Source organism: Gambusia affinis, linkage group LG08, assembly GCF_019740435.1.
Source record: "Gambusia affinis linkage group LG08, SWU_Gaff_1.0, whole genome shotgun sequence".
Lineage (NCBI taxonomy): Eukaryota > Metazoa > Chordata > Actinopteri > Cyprinodontiformes > Poeciliidae > Gambusia > Gambusia affinis.
In genome coordinates this window covers 12211356-12238435 of record NC_057875.1, presented here as the reverse complement: position 1 = coordinate 12238435, position 27080 = coordinate 12211356, and the positions used below count along the sequence as shown (strand labels likewise).

The following is a 27080-nucleotide window of genomic DNA, read 5'->3' as shown; positions in this document are numbered from 1 at the left end:
GCAATTGACAGCTTTATTTAATATGTTAGTGGAAAAGGTGGATAAGGAGTATGGAGTATGGTTTAACTGCAGTCTTGACACATCTGTAAAGCAAAACATATTTAAGAGCTTCGAAGGCATATGGTGTGGCCTGCAGCTGATCCAAGTATTTCAGAAAGTCCCACTTCTATCCAGGACTGTGTTTTATGAAAGAGATTGAATTTTATTTTCTAGCAGGACTGTGAAGATGGAGAAGAAAAACAGCAGAGCTGACAATGCTGGCGAGAGCTTTCTTAACTACGGTAATATCTTAATCATCTCTGTGCCAGATAGTATTAATGCAGTTGATTATGCAAAAAGAGTCATGACAAAGTATTGAGTGTGCAAATAGATTAACATATTTTTCACCAGGATTACATTTATGCATTAATAAAAAAAAAATTTAAATCTTGTATATGTAATATTTAAATTTTCTAAGAGCCTGCATTTACATTAGTTGTAAGCTATAATTAGTAACAGCAGCAAACAAATATGCTCCTCTATGTAAAGAAACTATATATCAGTTTCAATTTAATCAAATTATTAAAATAAATGATATTCTGATTTGGAAAACTTGATATGTACTTTGCAATTTAATGCAAAATTGCCATCATGGTGATTAAGAAACAAAACTCAGACAAGCAGCCATTTGGATTCTGAGGACAAGTTTAATAAGTTTAGGATTTTTCTTGCTTGTGGGGAAAAAAAAACATCCAAACATATGCAAGTAGTTATAGAATAATACTGCAACAGAAAAAAGCTTTTTGATTAAAAATGGAGACACTTTTTTACAAAAATTACAACACATTAAATGTATTGAAGCATCTTGTTAGTTTAAATAAATAACATCTTTGTAGAGACAATATAAACAAAGTCTCTAGACCATCTTTTACAATCAAATAATATACAACCTTAAAATTTCAGTGCTTGTTGTAGAATTAACTAATCATTACAGTCATGAACGTAAGAATGAGCATGAATATTGTACATGAGCAGACAGACAGGGTAAACTGGTGAAGCAGAAGCAATCCGTTAGTAACTGGCAAAAGTGTTGGGGCAAAAAAAAAAAAAAAACAAAACACATTTAATAACAAACCTTACGATTACCTTCATGGTTACATGAACAGCATCATTGACTACTGTGATACTGTGTGTGTAATATGATTATGATTTCAATTTTATGCAGTTCTGAAGAATATTTTGAAAAATTTTTATTCTGTTTTGTCCAAAATGGATATGGAGAAAATCAGTTTTGATACAAAGGGACGGAATTAATCACATTCACTATTAGAAGTATATACATCCTAATGTGGAGTGAACATCAAAACAATTGAAGTAGAATTCCAATGAAATACAAAACAACATTAATGGGTCACAAACAAGCGTTCTATTCTAAAAAGACTCTGTAGTTTGGGCTCATTTACCAAAACGATGAAATTTACAGACCAATGTGAAGACAATAATTATCTGGCAAGACAAAAGATTAAACATGCATGAATGTCACAAGGTGCTCCAAAACTGGTTAACTTAGAGTTAAATAGCCAAAAACATACTGAGTGGTTATCAACTCATAACTCTTCATATAAAAGTGTTAAACAAGTTGAGTATGTGCATTTTCTCAAAACGTCTTTTCACATTCTTCTTTTTACACTCACAAATTATAACCAGACAAATAAAAGATGGTATATAAAATTCTTGCATAGGCATTAGCGGAGCTGGAGAGGTGGTCAACATGGGAAAGTAGAGTACATTCTGATTTTCAGAAGGAGGAATTTAGGAGAAGAGCTTTTTCTGCTTGAAGTAGGCGTCAAAACGGCTCTGAGCATAATCCTGCAAAAAAAAGACATTGGCAAAACTGTTATTAAAATGTAAAAGACAAAAAATAATAAATGTATCACTTGAGTTTCATAAAACTAACAACACGCAATGGAAAATGTTGAATTTTTTATGTCATTGGAGAAAAAAAAAACACTAACCCTACTTATGGATTAGTAATGAATTAAAGTCATTATCTTTCTGTAATGACTTTAATTCAAATGATAAAGATAAGTCAATTGAAAGAAATATGCTTGAGTACAGGTGGCATCTGCTTTATATAAATACTTCACGTATCTTGAATAAAAGATGGTAACTGACTTGTATAACAATTTTCATGTGATTTTTCTGATTGATATTTTTAATTAAGTTGTGTCAATGTTATTACTATGGATTTTCAAGGAAATATGCTGCATCTACGGACACAAAAACTGATGAAAATATGGATTAGAAAACAACAAAATAATTCTCTATAAAAAAGCCTAGATATTTCTTCACCGTTTCTTGTCCTGCACTTGCATTTTCAACGTACGGATCCCAATCATTCTGAAATATTTAAAAAAATTACTAACATGAAGTTAAATAAAGTATGCATAATGTGCAATTTTGCACATTTGGCTACAATATGAATAGCATCTACTGGTAGGGATTTAAGCAAATTATTCCACTTAAATACCTACCAGTAAATGCTGAATATTACTTTATTTAAAATATTTGAATCATCAAGAATCACAATGGTTGTTAATTTAAATAAATAAATAAATTAAAAAAAAACTAACCTAACTTTTCTTTCAACAAAATTAATTTGCAATTAGATTCTTGATTGCTCAAATATTTCAAGAAAAAAAAGTTAAAAACTGAAATCATTGTTTAAAAAGATAACAAAAGTAAATTAAGTAAGTTCATGTGCTGAAAAACCAAAACAAACCCTTACCATATATCCAAACTCAATCTTGGATAACTTGGCCTGAATGATGGACCACAGTCCCCAGAGGAAATGCGATGCTAATGCATATCTAAAAAAAAAAACAACAAACCACAGGTTGAACAGTGTGCAGATTCTTCAGAAACTTGAATAAAAGAATATCCTTGCTGCAGCGAAGCATTTCTAAAAGGTTCACCTGTTTGCTTCAATTATCATATCCTCTTCAACTTTTGTCTGATCCAGGTCACTCTTAGTGTGTCGATTTCGCTCAGCCAAATAACTTCTGATGAAGTGAAGCTGAAAGGATAGTAAAAAATTTTTTTTGATTTTGTTTAAAAAAAAAATCTACAAGAAATCATTTATAGTTAGCACGCTTACTGAATTTACTGAAACGCTGCCTTCATTCATCTGAATTTCTCATGAACTCTATTCAATTACCACGTTTTTACCGCTAGATGTCACTACACCACAAGCACAACATCTACTGGAGCGGAACCATATAGGGTGAATTTAAATGCCTAGAGTTGCATATCCTCCAAGTTTAAAATTACCTATTGCAGTGATTAAAAAAAAGTTTATTTGCTTAAGAGTCAAATTATTTCTGAAGGCTTAGAAAGTAAATAACAACAACAACAACAAAAAAACAGTTTTGAAGCTCAAATTCAAATACAAAAATACTTTATTGATCCTAAAGGGAAATGTAATAGTTCAAAAGAGAAATTAAATTAAGCTACATAATTGTTTGGCCATGCCCACTTAAAAATTTTGAGAGAAAAAACCCCCAGAAAATTCGTGACATCGTCTGTGAATTTGTTATCGAGGTAAAAAATATACTGAAAGTTATTTTTTTTATTTGGAAATATCACCCACCACTAAGTAAAACCCCGTTATGAGTATATAGAACATCACCAGACAACATCTCTAATTTACGTGGTAAGTTAACCATTATTTTGACTGACCTGCTGCTCTCTGGTCGGATAGTTCTCAGGTGTAACTTTGTAAAATGGCCACTCATTCCACGTGTAATCATACGTCCACTCGCAGAAATGGTTCCCAAAGTCAAAACCCCTTCAGAAAAGAAAACTTATTGTGTTAGCATTGTTACATACAAATCCAAATTAGACATTTCTAAACAAAAGGGCTTCTTTAGAGATTATTCGACCCAAGTCTTGTTTTTCCAATGAATTTATAAATGTAGTGCTCATTTTACCTGTAATTGTAACTACTATATTCAAAGTCAATAAGCATCAGTTTTTCTGTCGATGTGTGGTCCCTGTCCTCTAGGCTAAGGATGTTTCCTGCAAGAGTCAAACAAGAAGAAAACAATCAATATACACAGTTCAAGAAAACACTTTCTGCTTTAGCTGACATCAGGTTTACTATTAATATTGCAATCAGGATGGAAAGTGTGGCTGGAGAAAAAACTTTAATGTCTGGAAAACTTCCACAGAGAGAATAGTTACGTTTTTACCTTCTTGGACATCATTATGACAAAACACCACTGGTGATGGAGTTGCTGCCAGCAAAGAACTGTTAATGAAACAGCCAGAGAACCAGAAAAGACAATAAACACATTAAACAGAAAAAGAGCACAGTAAAGGCATCAGTGTTGCATATGCAGATATTGCCACAAAATTAAACTCTTAATATTTAGAAAATGGATACAAAGAAAATGTTATTAACAAGGAATTGGCCCTAACATCAATATCGGAAGTGGAGAGCAGTGATGTCAGTAACGCGTTAATTTGTAACGCGTTACTGACGTCGGACCACTTTTTTCAGTAACGAGTAATCTAACGCGTTGCTATTTCAAATCGAGTAGTCAGACTACAGTTACTTTTCAAAATCACTGTGCGTTACTATCTTCTTTTGTTATTTACCATAATCGTATTTCCTCTATTCGTCTTGTCGAGTGACCGACGTCTCTATGCGACAGAAATGTAAACAATGGAGGAAGATTTTGTTGGTGGAAAAACTGGAACTATTTTCAGTTTCTGTCGCCAAGTCCGATTATTACAAGCGGCTTTGGGCTTCATTTTTTTAAGTCGCTTGCAAATTTAATGAGCGGCGGGTTGCGCCTTTTTTGGCTCGTTTTTGAACGTGAAGTTGCTCATTTGGGCTTGGAAATAAGCAGAGACTCATAATAAATCCCAGAATTTGTCCGTCATTAAGGTAGTTTTACTCAGTCTCTCCCTGTCCATAATTTCCCCGATGATCCGTCCCGCTGTGTCTTTGTTAATGTCAAGTTAAGGAATGACGTCGAGCTTCGCGTTGCGCTCCAGAAATCGGCAAACAACGAGACCAATATCAACAGCGCAATAAACGTGAAAACAGCCACGAATAAACGTTTCCGTAGTTGCCAATAATTATAATGGAAACTTAACTCCATTATGATTATTAATGTTACGATAAGTGTCACAAATCTGTGCAGCCATCTGAGCTGTGGAGCTGCAGGAGGAGATCTGGGCACTGAGCTTTGAGACCAAACGCAGGGCCGTAACGCAGAACCTGGAGGTGGAGGGGGCTTTACAATCCTTCTTAGAGTTTTCCAGACAACAGTGGACCACACAAATTACTCAAGTTTTTTATTTTTTTGTACTGTTTTTTCTATAATCTCCTCTTCAGTTCAGCCTTATCAGTGGAGACACATTGTTGATGTTGCCATTATAAAATAGCTTACAAAAAAGTATTGGCAAAGATCAATGTGATTTTCACAGGAGGCGGAGCGTTGTTGTTAGCAGCTGCTGAAAGTAACTAAAAAGTTACTTTTAATGTAACTTAGTTACTTTCCAAATCAAGTAGTCAGTAATATAACTAAGTTACTTTTTCAAGGAGTAATCAGTAGTCCGATTAAAGTTACTTTTTCAAAGTAACTATGCCAACACTGGTGGAGAGTGCTTTACTTGTATATTTTTTTTCCAGTTCTTTATCAAACAAGTCATGAAATCTGATGTACTTTTGCTTAAAGTTGCATAATTCACAGCATTGACTTGAAAAATAAAAAACAATATTGAAATACTATGAACACAAAGAAAAGCTACAGGAAAAACAAAACATCCCCTAAAGTCTTTTGTGCACCAAGACTTATGAAATAAATCCATCTGAGATAGGATTATCAATAGCTGACAGAGCAGATTTAAGTAGGTTACAATGAATCCAGTACTAATCCTGCTTCAAAGGAAGACGCATAGATATCTATAAGATAACATCTGTTTTCACATCAACACAAAACAGATAAACAGTGGCCTGATCCTGCTTTGGTTCAGACTTTTGAACTATGAGGAGAAATCAAAAGTGAAGTCGTGGAAACAGAAGTTCAAAGGTCATTAACTGGTCTGAGAACAAACAACATTTAGACTTGTGTTTTCCCACACAAAGAAGAGTTATTGTAGAGCTTTCCTCCCACCAGATGTTACTTTATATCCAGCAAGCTAAGTATGTACACTCTACTGTCACTTGCAGCTTTTTCAGTTTCTTGTAAATACTTTGCTGCTGTTTCTCATACACAAATATACCCTCATGTTCTACATTTGTTTTAAATTATCCTACTCCACAACATTTCTTTCAATCTAAATATGCTTTTTTTTTTAATACATATCTATAATGTCTTAAAAGTACATGCCACAAAATGTTTTACTAAAACTTTAAGCTATTACCATTTGGCCAGACTCACCGGAGACTCTTGAGCTCAGCAGGCAGATCAAACTGCATCAGTTTATTGTACTTTTTCACATGTGTTTCCCGCACAAAATGAATCTTCATTACTTCATCCATGTATCTTGAAAAACAGCAGAGAGGACAACAAATCCATGTAAATATAATGCATTAACTGTCCAGAAAGAAAGTGGGACTGTGTCTTGTTCTTACTTGTCAATGGTCCCGAACAGCCACTTGGGCTCTTTGTTAAAGGGCATAACCATGCCATGAAAGCGTGCCAGTTTGGTGGCAATCTCAGACGAAATATCTGGGTCAGAGAGCTGTTCTGTGAGCATGCGGGTGTTCTAGGAAAAGACAGAGACACTCAGAAAATAACTAACAATCAAACAGATATCATCCAGAGTATCAGAAAAAGCATTTGGACTAAAGACATTGCATACCGGTAAGTATTGCTCCAAACGCCCCTCTGGAAAGATTCCATAAAGCTTTGGCCCCAAAGTTCGCTCTGCCAAAATAGCAAACATCACACTTTCCAGTACCAGAGAATCCACACCCTAAGTGGGAAAAAAACTAGTGATTAAGATATGTTTGTTTTATTCTTACAAAGCAGGAACTAGTGCAATAACAAATATTAGCAGTGAGGCAGACTCATGGCCAAACACAGATTCTTGATGACCTCTACTAAGTCTACCAACCTGCAAGATGGCACCGTAGACTCTCAGCAGCACCTGCCGGGGTTCTTCCCCCAAACATGTGACATGGTCAGGCAAGCTACACAGGTAGAGTAGATTACTCAGGCCACCACTAAGAAAACAATGACAATATTTACATTAGAGGTTACATAATTTGCTGCACATAATGTTCATAAAATTGTCAAAAGTCTGCCTGATAAAAACGCTTCCCGATATGTTGAATATGGCTTTCTCTCCAGGGCAGAGCATGCTGTGGAAATGCAACAAGGAGAAATAAAAAAAAAAAAAAAGAAGCTAAACTCCTCTGGAGTCGGGGCTTCTTACAGACTAACATATTTTGAAGTGTGAATGACAGCAATTCTATAAAACCCTGTCCTGATGCATAAATTTTCCCTGCATCTGATATCTTTTTCCCAGCAACTTATATTTTCTCTTAGTGATGGGACGTTTGGCTCTTTTCAGAAAGCCAGTTCTTTTGGATGCTTTTGAGCATGACCCATCACTAATCTCTCTCTTACCTGAAAGGAAGACCCTGCATCACTGTCCCTGCTGCAGGCCTCTGGTCTGTCTCCTCCCTGACTTTTCTCTCTCTACTGTGGCAATAAAGATTTCTTTTAAATTTGTGGATACAATATGGAGCACAACTTCTGTACAGAAATGAGAGAGGTTTGAGTTTATTCCTAGGATTAACTAACCAGCAGGGGATGTAACCTAGGTAACATTAGTATTCTTGTTAACTAGAATACTAATGCTAGTTTAACAAGGTGATTAGCCATCATGGCAAGTTAGCATGGATTAACTAGTCATAAATTTGCCAACACTGTCTACATTGAACACTATTACTAAACTTACACAGTCTGTTGGAGAAAAAACTGTGCAAAGTGTTTTGCCTTTTGTTGGCTCTGTCTGGTTAGCTGACACACACTGTACAGCTCCTCTCTGCAGCATGTTCCCTATGGCTGATTCACAGATGACACAGTGCTAACCCCAAGCTACACTGTTTGTGTTTCTGCCTGACTCAGCTATGGAATGGACTGCACAGAAATTACCCATAACACCATAACATCAAAGAGACCATTTAAACTGCATCCGCAGGGCAGCACACACTACTGCAGGGTGCCGCACCCTGGTTAGATCCAATCCTGTATCACATATGCTCATTGTGCATTCATATTAACAAATTAAAGTGGTAGCGGCTAAAACAAAAATAAATAAAAAAATGCAGAGGGCACAGCTATGGAAAGTGCGGTGATGTCTCATGTAACACCGCCTGTTAAGCATGTCTACACACAGTGGCCAGAACAGGGACACGGCCCCCTGTAATGACCTTTGTAGAACCGTCCATGATGTTGGCTCAAAGAAGTAAAAGATGATTGGTGGGATAGTTAAAGTCCAGATGTTCTTACTCAAAACCCTGTGGTATGGCTGAATTAAAACAATTTGGCAAATAAGAGTTATCCAAAAGTTCTTCACAGCGATACAAAGAGAACATCACCAAGTTATCACCAACACTTGGTGGCACTTGTTATTCCAAAGGGTAGAAACCAAACCCGTTGTCTCCACTGTCCCTTTTTACTAAAGGCTCAGAGCCACGTCCAATATTGTACCTGATTGGTACAACATTGGATGTGGAAAGAAATCAAATTATAAAACAAAAATTCAAAAGAAGTTAGGAATATCGCGTTCCCTTCATTTTAGTAAATATTACAAAAATGCTTCCACTAATTTATCCCACCTTATACAGATAGCTGTCAATAATTACCTGACAATACTAATTTGAAAATCCGCTTCTTGAACAGTTTTCCATGACCCAGACAAAAAGTCCCTGCACCACAAAAACGCTCTGCTTTTTGTATCTCGGTCGACCTCTTCGCTTCTCCCATCCCGAAAAGACTCAGCTTCTGAGTCGTCATCTAACTGAGGACTGGGGGTCCTCAGGTATCTCTCACTGACCAAAAGCGAGGTCACCACTGGCATTCTCCCTGCCGAAGGACAGACGCCTTGCGAGGAGAGGGTGTGGCTGGAAATGTTGCTGCTGACGAGCCCTGGTCCCGTTTTCTCAGCTCTGTCCAAAACATTCGCGCCGGAGTTACTATGGTTCGCATTTCGACCAGACTGCATCGTGAGTTTCCGGCCGAGAAATAAATGAACACCGCCGTAAAATGTCGGTCTGACGAGGAAACGCAATGGGCTTGCTGACACACACTGTTCACAATAAAGCTGCTCAACCGAAAGAGCCAAGCATAGCTGGATGTCCTGAACCGCATGAAACGCGCTGGGCGGCTTTAAATCTGATGTATTTAAATTACTTTTTTATTACCCTTGCAAGCTCAGCAAGCGGCAATGTCTGTAACCGAAGCTAAGTAATCAACATCCAATCACATTTCAAGGAGAGCCATGTAATTGTTCTCATTGGTTAGTGAGATAATACGTAATGTATACGTCACTAGAAACGTTGGCTTTCTAGCTTCCTGAAGGCTTTTGGGGCAGTATAGTCCTTTCCGACACTCGAAGTAAAATAGACAAGCAGCACTTCAGTCCCGCGAGAAAATTGGGCCAGGGTTCCCGCTCCTGCCCAATGTGTTCAAACAGCCATGGCTTGAACAGTTGCTCTGTTTATCTGTGCTACCAGTAAATCCGTCCTTCCGATGTGCGCATGCGCTTTGCCAAGCGCACGTCGATGCTACGTCACATATTGCTTATTCAGCAGATTTCTTATAAATAAGTCCTACCTGTGGAAGTTTTGTTTCATGTGTTTTATTTAATCGAAGATGAAGGTAAACTTTATTTAATGTATTTTAGATCTGGCTTTCATTACGCTGCTGTATTACTTCATGTTTTTACTTTACATGACAGGCAGCTTATAAATGGCTTTAGTTTGCCGTCTGCAAAGTCGTTACTACTGTTATCAACTCATTGTTTGGCGGTTAATCACGACAAAATACGTTTTTTTATATATTTTGTTCCTATATTTTAAAATATTTTAGTTTAATTGCACTCTTTTTATTATTAAACTTTGCTAAATAGATGTTAGCGATACTATGTGGGATTGAAGCTGTGCAATAGCCGTGTAATATGTATATTAATCATGTCCTATCATTTCAGGAACACAATGACCTGCTGCGCAGTTCGGTGGACACATTGTTGCTGCGCTGCAGTCTGTCATACAACGTATTAATGCGCAAAGAAGAGTTGTGGTGATCTGTTGTCTGTGTTTAATTTAATTCCAATAAAAATGTGTTTCCCCCTGTCTGATACTGTTTTATTCTTACAAACACCTTTGTATGTAAAATATTTTTGAACAGGTGGGATATTCTAGTAAAAGGATTAATGCAAACAGATTAGTGTACAGCTTTTCATTTTAAACGGGTAGAATATTCATATTAAGGAAGTGATCTTCCTGAGGTTTCGTCATATAAATTGTTCCAATGCTATGCTAAGCATAACTCCTAAGCTTCCACTTCAGTCCCGTCCTGGTGAAAAATTTATATACTAAGTATGTTAAACTTTAACATACTTCAGCATACTTTAAGTCAGACTAATCAGGAGTATACTTCAAGTTCACTTAGGATTAGTTAACTTTAAGAGTGACATTTTCAAATAACTAATTTTGTGCTTAGTGTACTTTAATAGTATTAAAATTGTTTTAAAGTGTATTAAGTGTACTTCAATGTACTTTGTTTGGACAATTTAAGTTAGATTTAGTATACTGCTTTTTAGGTAATGTAAACTTTCTTGATTAGTACGTTTTAAGAATACTATTTTTGTGATTGAATTTCATTTAAAATATACTTAGAATGTAATTTAAGTATATTGGCATTACATAGTTTCTATATTAGTACCGTAGTGTGATTACAGTATGTTACAATTACCCTTTTGGTTTATTATAATTGCTGATGAAGTACACATTTTAGTTACTTAATGTCTTTTATTATTCTGCTGTGACATTTTGTACATTGCATGCTTCATACACACTACCGTACTGAAAACACATCAGGCTACCAGAACACAGAAGGATCAATTACAACAGACTTTCCAGGTGAAACAAATTACATTGTGCTTTCAATATATTACCATTATGGTAACACTTTATTTGATGGGTGTACATACGACTGACATGACACTGTCATAAACATAACACCTGTCATCCAACTTTTAAAGCGACTTTTAATTAAAAGTGTCATTATTTACTGAATGGCACTTCATAACACCAGTTAATATGTTCCTAGCAGGTGTTATGTAATGTTTATGACAGTATCATGTCAGTCTTGTGCACACCCCGTCAAATAAAGTCTCACCCACATTTTTCAAGAGTACATTGCCAATATACTATCACAGAATTGTACAAATTGTCAATACATTCAAAGTTTACAGACAACATGCTTATGAAAATTAGCACAATGAAACAATTGGTACACTTTAGAGGACATGTGAAAAATATTTCACCAAGGACACAGTATTGTTTTAATACATTTCACAGTATTCCAGTATTACTCCAGACAAACTGACATTTCTCTTTTCTAAGAACCGTGAGGATCAATAAACATTCCCATTCACTGCACCACTGCACTTTACAGAAACCTACAAAAAAGAACAACAAAGCAATTAAACAGAGAAGGCACTTGTATTTTAAAAAGTACAAAAAAACTGCAAAGAAAAAAATAAGACTTACAATTTTAAGATGTTGTGGACTCGCTATGTATGTGGCATTATCAGAACTGATGATGATTGGGACTGGGTGCCTGGAGGGAGTGAAAAAAACATTTCTGGTTGTCGTCTTTGCCTGTTTATGTTAGAAATAGACAAAATAGTAAGCAATATCATAGAATTAGCTGATGTTGGCATTAACTATGAAGCTGTTTTAAGTGTGGACTAAAGGGAGACAAACTACCTTAAAATCTTTCCATCCATGATCTGAACACACTGATCCTTGCAGAATATGAACTTGTTTTCTTTGCATTGTTTGAGGTCTAAAAGCACTGTATTCTTTTTTGTTATTTTGACCGTTTCTCGTTGTCTGCTAATAAATACAACATTTTTGCTTGGGATTTTGGCATGTTGTCAGTAGTTCATAGAATAAAAAAACAATGTTCATTTTACTCAAACATACTGTATACATATAAAAAGTAAAATTTGGGAATTGATAATTTTAAGTGGGCTCTTAATTTTTTCCAGATGCAGACAGGCAGACAGATAGATAGGAGTTTAAAGGAGTAGATAGGAGTTTGTGTGTGTGTGTCTGTGTGTAAGAGACAGAGAGGGAGAAAGAAAGAGAGAGAGAGAGAGAGATAGGAGGAAAGAGAGAGAGTGAGAAAAAAGACATATATTGTTGTTCTACGATATTTAGTAATACGATGGATTAGTTTGTTACTAAAATCGATTATTTGTAACTGGGCTTACTTGTGTATATTGTTCTTAATTATTATTTTACTAATAAAGACATAAATATAAACAAGAAAAAACAATAAATAGGTAAAGGAAAATGTCAGCTTTTGTTATTTTCTCTACTATTTCTCTAATTCCCTAATGTCATTTTTTTCTCTTTACACAACCAACGCCTTATGGTAGTTACAGTACTTTGCAGATGGAAGCAACACTTTTTGAGACTGATCATGATTTGGAGGTTATTGATTCCCTTTAACAAAATTTGACTTGGTAATGTACTTTGGTCTGTTTGCTCAGGGCAGGAATACCTAACGCTGGGTCACACTGACTTTTTCTGACCTGTTTTTAATTTCAGTTTGCCAATGCTTTTAAGTTTGTTGTTCAATCCAAGAGAATGTGCTTCATAAAAATAATAATGACCTTATGCTCAGTGTATTTATTTTATTGCCATAACTCTTGCCTAATCTACTGTCAGTTTCAGGGGCTGTCGTATTTTTTGAGTTAGAGCTGGCATAATTTAAGTGGTCAAGATCCATCTCTGTAGCTAAGGTGAGGCAGGGACATGTGATGGGGCAGTTTAGGAGGCGGGATTGTAATATAAGTAAACATGTTCGCTCTATTATAAAAGCAGGTGCACAATTCCATATTCTCTACAGCATCTGGAGAACTCCTCAGATCACTTGTAGTGAAGCCATGATCATGAAATTAATTGCCGTTTGTGTTGTGGTGCTGGTCTCTTTTGGTAGCTTCTGTGATGCAAAACCTGGTAAACCATTACCTCCCAAACAACCACTTCAGCCGTCCCAACAATTGCAGACATTTGAGAAAGAGCTCACCTGGAAATACCCTGATGATCCCCAGCCTGACCCCAAGCCTAATGTGCCATTTGAGCAGAAATATCCAGCAACGGTTCCTGCTGCAACTGTTGCTGTTGAGTGCAGAGAAGCCATAGCTCACGTGGAGGCCAAGAAGGACTTGTTTGGCATCGGGCAGCCCATCAATCCAAACGACCTCGTCTTGGGTAACTGTCCACCTACTGGAGAAGACCCTGTCGCTCAAGTGCTGATTTATGAAGTTGAACTGCATAAATGTGGAAGCCAGCTAACTGTAAGAAACAGATTTTTTTCTGGAAATAAAAACTATTACAGATGTTTATTAGAATTTTGTAAGATATATTCTGTTTGATCGGTAATTATTTTAATGCATGTCTTATAGACGACAGATGATGCCCTCGTCTACACCTACTTTCTCAACTATAGCCCTTCAAATTTGGGTATTACTCCAATTTTAAGAACCACCCAAGCTCCTGTGATTGTGGAATGCCACTACCCAAGGTGGGTAGAGCACAGTCAAAGAGTTTGGCAACTCTAGATGTAACATACAACCTCTAAAGAAAACTCAGAACTTACTTAAGGCTTAATCCCCATTATAATTTTTGATGCAAGGGGCATATTGGCCTGAGAATAATAGTTGAATTCTACATTTTAATTTAATTATTTTCCCCTTCAGGAAGCACAATGTGAGCAGCCTTCCTGTTGAACCCCTGTGGGTCCCTTTCTCTGCAGTTAAGATGGCTGAGGAGTTCTTGTATTTCACTATGAAACTTATGACTGGTGAGCTTGACAATAATTAACACAACTATTTTTAGCTGTGCAAATTACAAAACAAAATACAAAGATAATTGTCTGTATAAAATTGGCAAAATTGGAGAACTTGTTTATGTGAGGTCACAGCATTTGTAAGAACCATCTCTTCCTTAAAAATTTAACTGTTAGCCAATAGTTTCCATAAATTCTATCTCCAGAACAAATGCAAATCAATTTATCTGGTTTCTGCTGCCAAATGTTGTTGCTAGGCTACACTGCATGACTTCAAATGCATTTAAGTTGATCACAGGTTTTGTTCTCATAAATGTGTGATTTCTGAGAACAAATCTATTTCAGATCGCTTTAAAAAAAAAAACTATCATTGCTAATAATTGCACAGATGACTGGCTCAATGAAAGGCCAAGCTACCAGTATTTCCTTGGAGACCTGATCCGTATAGAGGTTACCGTCAAGCAGTACTTCCATGTACCCCTGCGTGTTTACGTGGACAGATGCGTGGCTACGCTCTCACCTGATGCAACTTCCAGCCCCACTTATGTTTTCCTTGATAACTTTGGGTAAAGTATTACTTGCAGTTATGAGAACTTGTTCACAAGAGTAGTAAAGATAAATGTAACACAGAAAATAAATTTCTTACATGCTCATTTGCTTTATTTTGTATGAGTGCAGGTGTTTGGTTGATGCCAGGATCACAGTCTGTGACTCAAGGTTTATGGCTCGCACTGAAGAGAATAAACTTCAGTTCCAGTTGGAGGCCTTCAGGTTCCAGAATCCTGATAGTGGATTGGTATGCATCACTCCGACCAAGACAAATTATATATTTTTATATTATACCATATAATATTAACCCTAGTCCTCCTTTCTTTAACAGATCTACATTACCTGTCACTTGAAGGCAACATCTACTGCCCATCCCATAGACGGCCAGCACAGAGCTTGTTCCTACCTTGGCGGGTGAGTATGCTTGCACACTTAGTAAATGGACTAAAGTAATATAGTGCTTTTCTATTCCTTTTGACCACTCTTACCACTTTACACTAGAGTAAATTTGCTCATTTGCACTCACCAATGCTCACGTATTCATTCACAACCACATTAGACAGCTTAGTGTTAAGTGACTTACCCCGAGGCACATCAGTATGTCAGAGGAAGAAGCTGGAATCAAAGCCTCAACTTTTCAATTACAAGGCAATTATGCTTTCCACTAATCTGCAGTGGCTGGCATTTCTGTTCCCAGATGGAGAGAGGCTAGTGGAGTTGATCCAGCTTGTGCTTCTTGTGAGTCTGGTGATGTGGTGTTGTATACATCTCCAGGAATTACATTTGGTAACCCCCTCGCCATTAGTAGTGATGGTGGAGGAAGACAACAAGCTCCTGGCGATCCAATAGTCCCTTATCTTTCCCCATTTTCAAGGAAAGCTCGTGATGTGACCCAACCTGAACGTATGTCCTTTAAGAACACTTTTTCTGAATGATAAGATTTTGTCTAATCAAACATTACAGTAATAGATCAACTATAATTACTCACCTAATGGCTTTTTTTCTTTTGTCGTTCAGTTTTGGAATGGGAAGGTGATGTCACTCTGGGTCCCATCCCCGTCATGGAGAAGAAACTCTAAAAACCAGAAGTGTCGCATGATTTGCCTCTGTAGCCATGAACACCAAAACAATCAATATCATTGGTTCATATCTCTATAGGCCTGTTGCGATAAACAATACATCAATTAGTACGATAAATGAAAGTTACCGATCTCATTTTAATTTATCGGTTTATCATTTCATCCTGCCTTTTTTCTTTCTATTGCTGACACTGGATGATAATAGGCTCAACTCTGGTGCTCTCCACTAACTTTTCCCTTCCTAATTTCCTTAGTGTAGTGCCAAGTTCACACTATACGATTTTAGAACTGTCAGCCGATCATCTGCCCATTTTCAAATCCTGAGAGACCACACATTAATTGACAAAAAATTGTAGGCATTTATAGGCATATGACGACATAAGCCACACCAAGAGCAACACACCACCCTCTCACACACTCTCTCTCACACTGCATTCAGATTTCAGACAGAAAATCCTGTAAAAGTCCACTACATCATACGTGAATTAATGTAAACAAACACGGCTGATGACGAAGCAGTAGCGATAGTTTGTGAGCTTATTTTAAGCGATAAAAGATGTAACAAAAAGAGGAGGCGTTGAATAAAGGAGTGAAGGACGGTCCTTTATTTGCTGCACTATGATGTGGAGGTAAATTATTCAGCTTTTTTCGTCTTTACCATTTGTGTGTTTAAACTTCATCGGCTAATTAGTATTTACCGTTTTAATGTTTAAAATTACATTGAGAACAATGTGCACAACATAATGGCTACAAGTCCGGTAAATTAATTTTAAAACCAGGCATTAATCAACGTTTTACTAGAATCTATGTGCAATACATGTGGCTAGTGTCAGCAAAAGTCTTGACTGAATGAATAACCTTCTCATTATAACCTATGTACAGCTGAAAAGTTGCCTGGGTTATCAACTGCAGTACCAGTTTCGCTCCAACTCCTCCTCTTGTCATTTCTGTGAATATTCTTTCACGAATAAACATCAATGTTGTTTCCATATCTTCTCCGATGTCCGCTGGACTTTGGGTTGCGCTATGTCAGCTGTTTGGGATTCCCCTCGGTGGTTCCCCACAGAAAGCTTGGAGGGGAATTCATGCTTTCTGATAGGCTACCTGTCACATTCGACAACTTGCATTCTCGCTCCCAGTCGGGGAAAACCCTACACGCTGCAGCGATAAAGTGGCCAAGACAATACAGCATATTCAATATGCCTGATTTAGATCGGAGCGGCCAGGACCCTGGAACCGATCAGTTGGAACTCACCCCACAATACAGGATGGGTTATGATTATTGCAAGCTACAATCTTAAAACTGGAGCTTCTTAGATTGTCTTAAGGGGGAATTCTTTTGGTTGCATGTAGTTTTTATTTCCATTTTGATTTTATGTTGTTTATTTTTTATTCAAGTGTATTTTTTGTTGATGAGGACTGAGAGTCAATTTTTATTTTTGTTTTTGGTTATTTTGTTTATTTAGTTTACTAGTTCCAGTGTTTAGTGTTCTTTTGAAAATAAAGTGTATCTATTTTTGCAGGATATCGCTTGCATTATTATGTCATTACCATTACATCAGTTAAAAATGGTTTTCAAACAATATTATCGTTTATCGCAATACTTTTTGAGACAATCGCTTAGCAAAATTTGTTATCGTGACAAGCCTATGTCTGTTATGCTCTTGCTTCATGTAAGCTGTTCTTGAAAGTGGAACAACATCCCACTCAGTCTCTTAAAAAAACCCTAAAATTTCAACAACATACTAAAAAAAAACTTACTTTAAATTAACTTCTATGTAATGCTATTGAGTCCAATTGGGTCCATGTTTGTGGACCCAGTGTGTCCAGCACCTAATCTGTGACTTTCTCCATTTCACAAAAATAAAAAATGCAACTGTCTAAGATGCTTGTTTCATTTAATTTTTTTCTTCAAAACAGAAAACCTAATGTTCAGTAAAAACAAACAAAGAATAAAATTTAATAGTGACAAGCTGCCCATTAAAAACCTAATTGAATAAAAAAATAGATTCACAAACACTTTAAGATTTGAAATTTCACCTCCAAATATAATAGATATTCATTAGCCAGAGGGGAAATTCATGTTCATCATAAAAAAAAATAAAACAGAAAAACTATAATTTTTTTATTTCAATTTTGAGTTTAGGTTCTCTCTGTTGAATGACACTCGCGAGCGCAATGAAAGGGCGAATAGATATTTACTGACCTCGTGTGGCAGAAAATGTGTATTATATTGTTTTGTGAGGTTCAGCACCACTTGCAATGAATAGCAAGCAACAAAAAAGGCTTATTTGATTATTCAATCAATACATTAATTGAGTTAATTCAATACATTTATTAAATTTTTAATAAATGTATTGATAAATAAACATTTATTTAGAAATTATCATTTATTCCTTAATAAGTTAATAAACAAAATATTCATTTGGAGCTTATTTATCTTGATTTATCTCGAAAAGCTAAATGGTTTAGTGCCTTATTCTGGTTCGTATTTTGAAAACTAACATTTTTATTTACTTTATAAAAAGTATAATAGGTCATTCTATCTCTTTATAACTGCTTTGTTAAACAAAATCTCCATAATTTTAGTAATATATAAATTAGTAATATTGTAGGAGCACAATGTATACATAATTGTCCTGAGGTCTACCCAAGGGTATCACAGTAAAGACCGCTAACTCACACGACTTTTGATACCTTGTAAAATAAATTAATAAAAATTATGCACCATTTGTCTTTTTCTGGCACCTAAAATATCTTGAGAGTCAAACTATGGAAAAGTTATAGGGTTGTTACCATTGCAAGATGGGGTATTTAGTCTTTGCAGTGTGCTACCATATTGTGCTTGTGGTTAACGTGGTGTTAATGAAGGACGCTGTCTTGAGTACTCAAAAAAAAATCTGTTGTGCTTAACACCATCGTCTCTAGACCTAATCGTCTTTCTTTATCAGGAAATGTCACTTTCAACGTTTGTCATGCTAAAAAAAGAAGAAGACGACGAAGAAAAAGCAATCTCAGCTTAGGTTGTTTTCTGTAGCACTGTCTGGGCTCAAAGCCTACCCTCCTTCTGGGACACCCTGCTCACGCAGCAGTGACACTGACGTTAAATTGTCTCTGCTCCTCCGCACCTCCTCCTTCTCTCCCCTCCCTCCGCCTCTGCCTGTCTCCGCACTGCTGCCCCCCTTGCTGCTGCTGGGTGTCACAGGCAGCATCACGGCAGCAGACATTTGACGAGCAAATCTAGGACTGCGGTCAAACCAGCTGCGCGTTTTATGCCTCCCGTGGACATTTCGGGGAAACACGGGAAAAACCGCGGCGTTGCACGGTGCCTTTTAGGACCCACTTTTTGTTTTTTTGGCTCCCCACTGGTCCCAATTGTGCGTGGATGCTTCACTGCAGATTTGATGGTGCTGAGCAGGCTTGTCTGATTGTGAAGGCTTGCGGGCAGGCGGACATTTGCCGGGCCGCGGAGAAAGACCCCGTCGTCCAGGTTTTCTGTGTCCCTCCTCTGCCCTGTGATTGTTCATGGACTGCCGCTGCGCTCCGTGATTTTCTGCAGTCTCTCTGAGTCATTTGTAGTAGAAGATGGCGGACAGGGCTGAGATGTTTTCTCTATCCACTTTCCATTCCCTCTCTCCGCCTGGCTGCAGGTAAGAGCTTTCACCGTGAGTGACAGTAGAGCGATGATGTGACAGGGTGATGAAAAGAGGGGGGGGAAATAATGAAACACAAGGCAGTGTACAAGAATGTCACTTTTATGCAAATGACTGTAGCAAAACACGCATTTTTTGATTGGTTATAGATATTTGGAATAACCTGCTGTGTATAGGCCTGCTAGTGTTTCTGCACCCTGATGTTGCTTCCCTAGCAGCACTGAATGACTTTATAAATACTTTCTTATATTTACTTCATTGACACGTTTTATTATAAAATCTAAAGTGTAAAACAAAGCACAAAACCAAACCTATTGCAAATGTTAGATTCTAAACAGTCGCGACAGTCACCCGTTTGCGCATCCTCTGTGTGAGGCCCACGCCCTGTTGAGTCCAACCCTAGCAAGGGCATGATGCTGAACAATGATTTACGGAAGTCACTCTGATGATGATGCTGTTTTAAATGCATTCTGCAAGGTTTTATTTGATCTTGCCTCAGCACAACAGGGAGTAGGATGAGATATGTAACTTGCAGCAGTTTCAATGAAACAACTAAAGCGTTTTGTTTATGTTGAAAAGACACAGATCTATCCTGTCCATGTTGTTGATCGGATGAATGGGAGCATGGGTGAGGTCGTCCTTATGTTGTCCATGTCCATATCAGATTTTCTTTCTTTTTTGTCCACACAACCAAAACAAATTTCTGAGCAGTACAATTTTGTTAGGCTTTAACTAGTTTACATAGTCTCATTTCTAAGCCTGTCTTGATCTGAAAAGTTCATAATGGCCATAATACAAAAATATAATAAACACAAACCAAAAACAAACAAAAAAATTGCTGTAAAATGTAATTTGTTCTCTTTTCTCTTTATACTTAAAAACAATATGGAAACTCATTGAATCAGAAAACATTAAAATGTTGCTTTTACTATGTAAATGACAAAAATAGGTGGTGGGCCTGGAAGCTGCACTGCTCTGAAAAGGCCAGAGCACATGTCAAAGTAGGGTCCATCTTGAATGACCACACAGATGAAGCTTTGAGGTCTACGTTTTCACTTTAAAGATATTAGGACTGATTTTAGTTACAAGTTAAAACAGTGTTTCAGAAAATGAAAACTTTCTTCACCTTCTCCATCTCCTGCTACTGGTGTCAGAATGAATTGTGGCAAGCTGTCTGATCCACACTGTCACATAATACCGTTTCACATTGCTTCAAAATAACTTCACACAATTTTAAAACTTTTGACTTTAAAAGGCCCTCAACTTATTTAAACTAAGAGTTTCTTATATCTATGTGAAATTATTTATTCTATTAAAGTCAACCTTTTAACTTCACAATACATTCTAATGTTTACAGGACTTATTTGAGAGTTAGCAAAAGCTTGAACAAAATCAAGTTTAACAATTTACAGTGCATAAGTCTCTGTTTTTTCATTCTTAAATACTTTGTTGCTCATAAAGTTGGGTCTCTTCTCATGAAATTTGTGTAACAATGTAAATTATTTTTATAGATCGAGTGTTAGCTTAGCCACCGCCTTCCTGTGCAATTCTGCTTAATCAAAATCTTGCTTCACAGACAGTCTGCACTTTCTCCTATTTACTTGGATTCCCACGGTAGAATTTCTTCCAGGACAATCAGCGAACAGGAGAAGTGGTGAATGATCATGTTGATTTTCTGTTTTAGAATTGCAGTCTGTTTTAGCAACAGCAGTGGAGGAACCGAACATAGTCATTCAGTCCGTTTTGACCATGCTTCCAAATATTGATTCAACATTAACAGCCACCTCGTTTGGACTGGTACTTCTCTCTTCGCAGTAGAGGATGGTTGTTTACAGTGCAGGCAACTTCCAGCCAGCTTCATAGCGTCGAGTTGCCGCATTACAAACGTCATGGACTAACGTCAGTGATTGGGTAACATTTAAAACTTCCACGCCTCCAAGAAAAATAGTTTCTCAATAGCCGAGATCCCAGACCCTCTGTACGAACCAAATAGCGTGGAACAAGGGGCTGGTTCTTACCAGGCTAATCAAGTGTAGATCTTTTCAAAATTTTGAAAATTTAACCATGGTAAAAATAAGAATGTAATTCAAGTTAAGGTTTATCCATCTTTATGTGAAACAGTGTGGAATAAAAATTTTGTTTTATAAATCGCAAAATGTACACCTTAATAAATCTCAAATCAATGTAGAACAATCCAGGTTTGGATTAGAAACAAGGAATTCCTTTAAAAAAGTGAAATCACCCTTAAATATAGAGCTAAATAATAAATTTTGACTGATATATTAGTCTCCAGTGGAAAGAGCCATTCTCAGCTTCATTGCACTGGAGGTGTGTACTTAGACTTGCATGGCTTAATCATTGAGACAAGAATGAGTTCTTATGCTGGCAGCTGATAGGATTTCACCCTGGGTGGTGCGCCATATCTCTAATTTAGAAAATTTTCACTGTTCATTTACTGCAATATGGATTGCAGAGACTTTACTGCAGAAAGTGCCGCACGTAATAGTAAATTAGGGGAAAGAGTATGATTGCACGTATTTGTCAGGATAGGAGAGTCACTGATACATAAACTGCCTCAGGATCTCATTGACCATCCCTGCTCCCACATGGCCCATGGGTCTACAGCAATCACATTAGCCAGTCATTCCTGCTGGGTATTCAATCCAGGCCATGTACTCATGTGGGATTAGCTCAGTCTCAAAGATGGATCATGTAAAATCAATGTGACTGACTTTTTCTCACATGTCGTCCGCTGACCTTAAAGTTCAAATCAAATTGTTGGAATCAATATTTTAGATTTGCAGCTTTGGCAGAAAGTCAGAGCAAGAAGTGTATCACATAGCGACTGTATCAAAAAGCTCTTGTGTACTTTCGACCTGTGCATTCTGCATGTGACAGAATCCAGAAACATGTAAAGGTTTTCTCATTAAATTCTCAGAGTAACATATGCCAAGGTTTTAAAAAGTTACAAAATTAAAAGTTCTACACTACACTTTCATTAAGGTTTAAAGGCACTTTATACCTTATTATTTCTAAGGTTTAAAGTGCTCTTGCTGAGATGACAGAGAAAGGTTTTGCTCGCTTTCTACCAATCCCCTTCCACTACCTTTTGCCATGGACTGCTTGTCTGCTGGCTGAAAGAAAGTTGTTATATTTGCTTACAACAAAGACAAGTTTAACTATTTGGACATATTCCATGTTGTGAAAAATGCACAGTCTTGGAGTGGTAACTAAAGAACTGGCACCTTTATTTGCACGACCTTGCAAATATATGAATATCAGTGCATATGCTATATTAATATGGCATATGACTTTTTGACATGCATATATACATTTCAAATGTCACATTTTGCATGCCAATAAGATATTCTCCTGGATGAATCGTGTGTTACCTCTGTAGACTCTCACACCTGACACAGATGATACCGCTCAACTTGCTGAAGCTCACAAAGAGAAAAGGAAATACGAGGAAACTAGGAATTTATCACAGCTGATATTGTCACTGCAATATTTAGCAAGGGCATTGCCGTTAGATAATTTTCTAATATTGTGCAGCCCAGCTGTCACCCATCACTCTAAGGTAATGCTGTTGGAAAACTGCAATTGGCAAGTCTATGAACAAAATCAAAATAAGAAAAATTAAACAGTTTTATCTGAGCCCAAGGTCATAATTTCTTGAGAATCTCAAACTGGCCCAGGCCTTTTCATATGTATTTATTCAGCCAATGGGATTCCCAATCTATCAAATTTTATTTTACTGTTTGTTGTCCTTTTTTCATCAGAGGTGTTGGTGGTGTGGTAATCTGCCTTACATAACCCTGACTGTGTTCCCAGTCGGCAACATAATCCTTTAAAGGGGCCATCTTTTTTCTGAGCTGCAGAAATTTATGACAAACTGTAATTCCTTCTGCACTGAGGGAAGCCTCTTTGTGTGCTGGAAGTTTAAACTTTCATAGATAAGTTCAGGTCATTTATCAAGTTTTTTTTTTCTTTTTGCAATTACGTATAAGAAAGTGATCCCACCCTGTGCTGATCAGAAAATATATACTTTCTGCTCACAGCAAAAAGGAGTTTGTAGTGCTCTAGGTTGTGGTAACTCTTTATTTTGTAGACATGTTTGTAAAGAAAATTTCTTATATTGTTTGTTGTAAAATGTCCCCTGCTGTGCTTTAATAAAGGCGTTAGTGTGACACTAATCCTAGGGGCCAGTTCCATCCCTTAGCATAAGGACAAAGGTGTGTTGCTGGTTTGGGTAGATTAGTTGAAGCAGTGTTAAGAAGGAATTAGCTATCCTTGTTTTTGTTAGATGTTAATTTAGATGGCCAATTGTATATTCAATCAGATCAGATTGAGTGAGGTTCAAAAACAGCCTTCAAAAATGCATTAGATGGTGCTGCTCATTTCCCCTGTCCTCCCTTTACTTCTTTTACAGTTTTGAAAGGAGAAAAACTGCAGTTCACATTTTACGTTTAGGACGTTTTGTGATTTAAAATATTTTTCTGTCATTGCTTTTATAGTATACTACTGCAAGGAAATGCAGCTGCATGACTCCAGTAGCGATCAAAATGTCACAAAGTTGTTGTTTTTTAATCTGAGTCATAATTTCAAGACATATTAATTCTGCAGCGATTTCAATAAACTGTACATTATTCTTAAATATCAGCTATCCAGTAATTTTAAACTGAAAACTCGCAGCTTGTTCTGAGTCTCAACAAATGATGGTGGAGCAGTACTAGGAAATGTGTAGTATTTCCACAAACTGCGTCCTGATTTCTTTTACTCTAACACCGTTCAGTATGAACCTCATGTTTATTAACTGATGCTCTACTTTTGCTTTCCAACTCTTTGAAGGCAGCTGGTGGAAGCTGAGAGGGGGGTTGGGAGTACTGGTGGGTATGGTTACTATGGAGTAAGAAGCTTAACTCAAATACAGATTCATTTTAGCCTAATGCGCTCCATCTCTGCCAACCCTCCACTGTCTCTGCATCCCATTTTAAGTGTTTTTGTGTTTCCCATTTCTCTCTTTGTCTATTTGTTTTTCCCCTGTCAAAGAACACTTTAATGAGGACAGTTAATTTGCCCATGATTTATTTTATTTGTGGATGACGACGCTGAGTGGATCCCTTGTAACTGCAGCGTTTACATCATATTTCATGATTCCTTTAATCCAAATCCAGATAAATCCACATGGTATCATCTGTATCCTGGAAATGTGTGCATCCTCATCCTCATCATCATCATCATCATCATCATCATCATCATCATCATCATCATCATCATCATCATCATCATCATCATCATCATCATCACCACCTTTAGCTCAACATGTTGTGATCTTCACATTTGGCTCAAACACAGACAACTGAGAGCTCTTTATCAGGGTGAAGCTATGACTCATTTAACAGTGATGTGTGTGTGTGTGTGTGTGTGCGTGTGCGTGTGTGTGTGTGTGTGTGTGTGTACGCGTGCAAGCCAGAAACAGACAGTCGCTTAAAAGTCAGGGAAAATGATCTTGTTAATGACTCAGAGGTAACCACATCGAATATCCGAGGCCTTTAAAGATGATGTCATAGTGAAGAGGGTCTTGTGGTTGAAGGGGAGCTTAATTAAAACAAAGACTGTAGACACTCTGTGTGTTTTTACTTTGATACTGTTATCAGATATGTTGTTATTCTTCATATATTTTTGTCAGTCATCTATACTGTATGTGATGTTTTATTGGTAGTTATTCGTTATAATTCTTTACTGGGATATAGGCTGTGAAGAGGGAGGATTGTAAGACTGATGATTGCTGCAGCTAGCATTAGCCATTATTGATCACTCTTCTAATGTTTCCAGAACTGACTGGTTGCTGGACTTTTTTTTTCTGAGCTTCTAATTTGTTTTTTTGTAATACTCTAACTTGTCAGATTTAATGTTGGGAAGCTCCACTTTCCCTCTAGGAACTATTAGATCCATCAAATAAACAAACAAAAAACCTAATCAAAATATTTCTATTGAAATTTGTCATTTTCTTTGGCAAGATATTGAAATATTAAAACTTGATACACATTACTGAACAGGCTTGTTTAAAGAAAACACCATCCAGCTGATTTTAGTTTATGTTATCTTAACACTTTTTTATATAGATTAAAATAAGCATGCAGATCTTGGTTTTACAAATATTAGAAGCAGTTAGGTTTTTCAATTTTATTTTAGATAAATGCATCTTTTATTGCCATAGCAAGTTAGAAACCTTCACAACTTTTATCTCGATAGCCTTTACAGTTTTTTTAATGCAAAATCACAGGTGTACCAATTATTTGAAACTCTTACAATTGGTCTAAAATAATATGTGATTTTTACTTGACGGTTTTCCCTGGATTATATATATAAGGTGGTAAAAATACAATTTCACTAGCTGCTCTTCAAAATTTTGTGCAATTCATGTGTCTCTGATCTTTATGAAGGTGGGAAATGGATACAAATTAAAGATCTACTCACAAACATTTTCCACATCCAGTCAGATGTATTATTAAATAAATTAAGCAAATGGAACTATGTCGCTAAAGTTTAAATAGGGTTTATTTTGCCACTACTCAATGAGGAGGTTAGGCAGTGGCTGTCAAATAATAACCGTAGCGCCTTGTTAGAGACCGTCAGCAAAGAGGAGCATGTTGGGGTTGTCTAGTCTCCCCTAAGACTATTTATTCTAAGCCTTTAGTACACATCTTCCAGAGGGGTGTCAGTACTTGAGGACGTTACTGTATAACTCCACTCTTAGACAGCCAGGCCACCGTAGCACTTTGCTGTGATGCATTAACTGACAAGAAGAAAGCAGAAAAAGATAGAAACATTAGGGGTAAATGAAATTAATACTAACTGCTGGGTAAAGCTGCCTACTCTAATGTCAACACTGCACTAGAAATGCATTATTCTACTTTTGGTCTGGTTATTGCTCTGTGTCTGCAAAATTTACTGACAGATAAGGAAAATGGGGCCACACTTTGCTGTGACAATACAAACAGAAAACAAAATGGTGCCTGTAAACAAGGAGGTGGTAGAAATTAGAGAAGATTGGAAAAGAGGGAGAGCGTAAGAGAGAAAGGATATGAGAAACAGTTGTCAATGTTAAAAGGTTGATTGTTGCATTTCCCAAATATGAGTCTGGGAAATAGACTCATATTTCCCAGAATGAATCTGAAAGATGACTATAGTTTTCAAAAGCAGTGTGTGTCTCTAGAAGGGACAGGTTTTACCTTAATTGTTTCTTCTCTGCACCCCCTCTTTTAATTCAAAGCTTCTGATTTCATAGCTTAATGAGTTATAGAAATATCTGCTGGTGGTCATTCATTACAACACACACTTCCACACGTACACCGGCACTTATAAACACTCCTTTCCTGAAGGGTGTATTGCAACACCCTGCTTTCATAAAATATTGTGAAAACATTTTATGCATTTTGACAACTTTTCTGCTTTGCTGGTGACACTAATGAACCACAGTCAGTTTGAAGATTTGCTCCACCTCATTTTGCGCCTGCTTTAATTGCAACTTCTCTGCTCCACACACACTTCTTTGTTACACGGCTCTATATTTCTTGCAGTGTAGTACCATCCTGTCTTATGAAGAAAATAATACATTGCTACAGGTAACATTGGAACTACATTTTGGGAACCATTGAATTGATCATATTGCTTAGGACAATATAGATACATTTCTCTGATAC

The 27080-nt window shown here is 36.9% G+C and overlaps 3 protein-coding genes across 5 annotated transcripts in view; 2 read left to right on the top strand and 1 right to left on the bottom strand.

Annotated features, from left to right (window-relative positions):
• Positions 1-666: 666 nt before the first annotated feature.
• Positions 667-9756, bottom strand: chkb (choline kinase beta). 2 transcript variants are annotated; one of them, XM_044124970.1, is made up of 11 exons: positions 8870-9756; positions 7111-7219; positions 6856-6969; positions 6626-6759; positions 6432-6536; positions 4230-4288; positions 3969-4056; positions 3718-3826; positions 2955-3055; positions 2768-2849; positions 667-1848 (listed from the first exon to the last, which is right to left on the bottom strand). In XM_044124970.1, exons 1-11 carry the CDS (start codon positions 9226-9228, stop codon positions 1792-1794), a joined length of 1317 nt encoding a protein of 438 aa, XP_043980905.1. In that variant the 5' UTR covers positions 9229-9756; the 3' UTR covers positions 667-1791. The 2 variants fall into 2 exon arrangements, with proteins under 2 accessions (XP_043980905.1, XP_043980906.1); XM_044124971.1 differs by lacking the exon at positions 8870-9756 and adding an exon at positions 7626-8269 and having other exon boundaries at positions 673-1848.
• A 3379-nt stretch (positions 9757-13135) lies between these two features.
• Positions 13136-17602, top strand: LOC122836240 (zona pellucida sperm-binding protein 3-like). Its single transcript, XM_044126045.1, has 8 exons — positions 13136-13599; positions 13708-13826; positions 14002-14105; positions 14479-14656; positions 14769-14886; positions 14971-15053; positions 15337-15542; positions 15657-17602. Exons 1-8 carry the CDS (start codon positions 13186-13188, stop codon positions 15716-15718), a joined length of 1284 nt encoding a protein of 427 aa, XP_043981980.1. The 5' UTR covers positions 13136-13185; the 3' UTR covers positions 15719-17602.
• A 1288-nt stretch (positions 17603-18890) lies between these two features.
• mapk8ip2 (mitogen-activated protein kinase 8 interacting protein 2) overlaps positions 18891-27080 on the top strand; it is a 28596-nt gene continuing 20406 nt past the window's right edge. For both annotated transcript variants that reach the window (XM_044124198.1, XM_044124196.1), the window contains exon 1: positions 18891-19368. In XM_044124198.1, the coding sequence (XP_043980133.1) occupies positions 19304-19368 (65 nt within the window). In that variant the 5' untranslated portion in view covers positions 18891-19303. The remainder of the gene's footprint in view (positions 19369-27080) is intronic.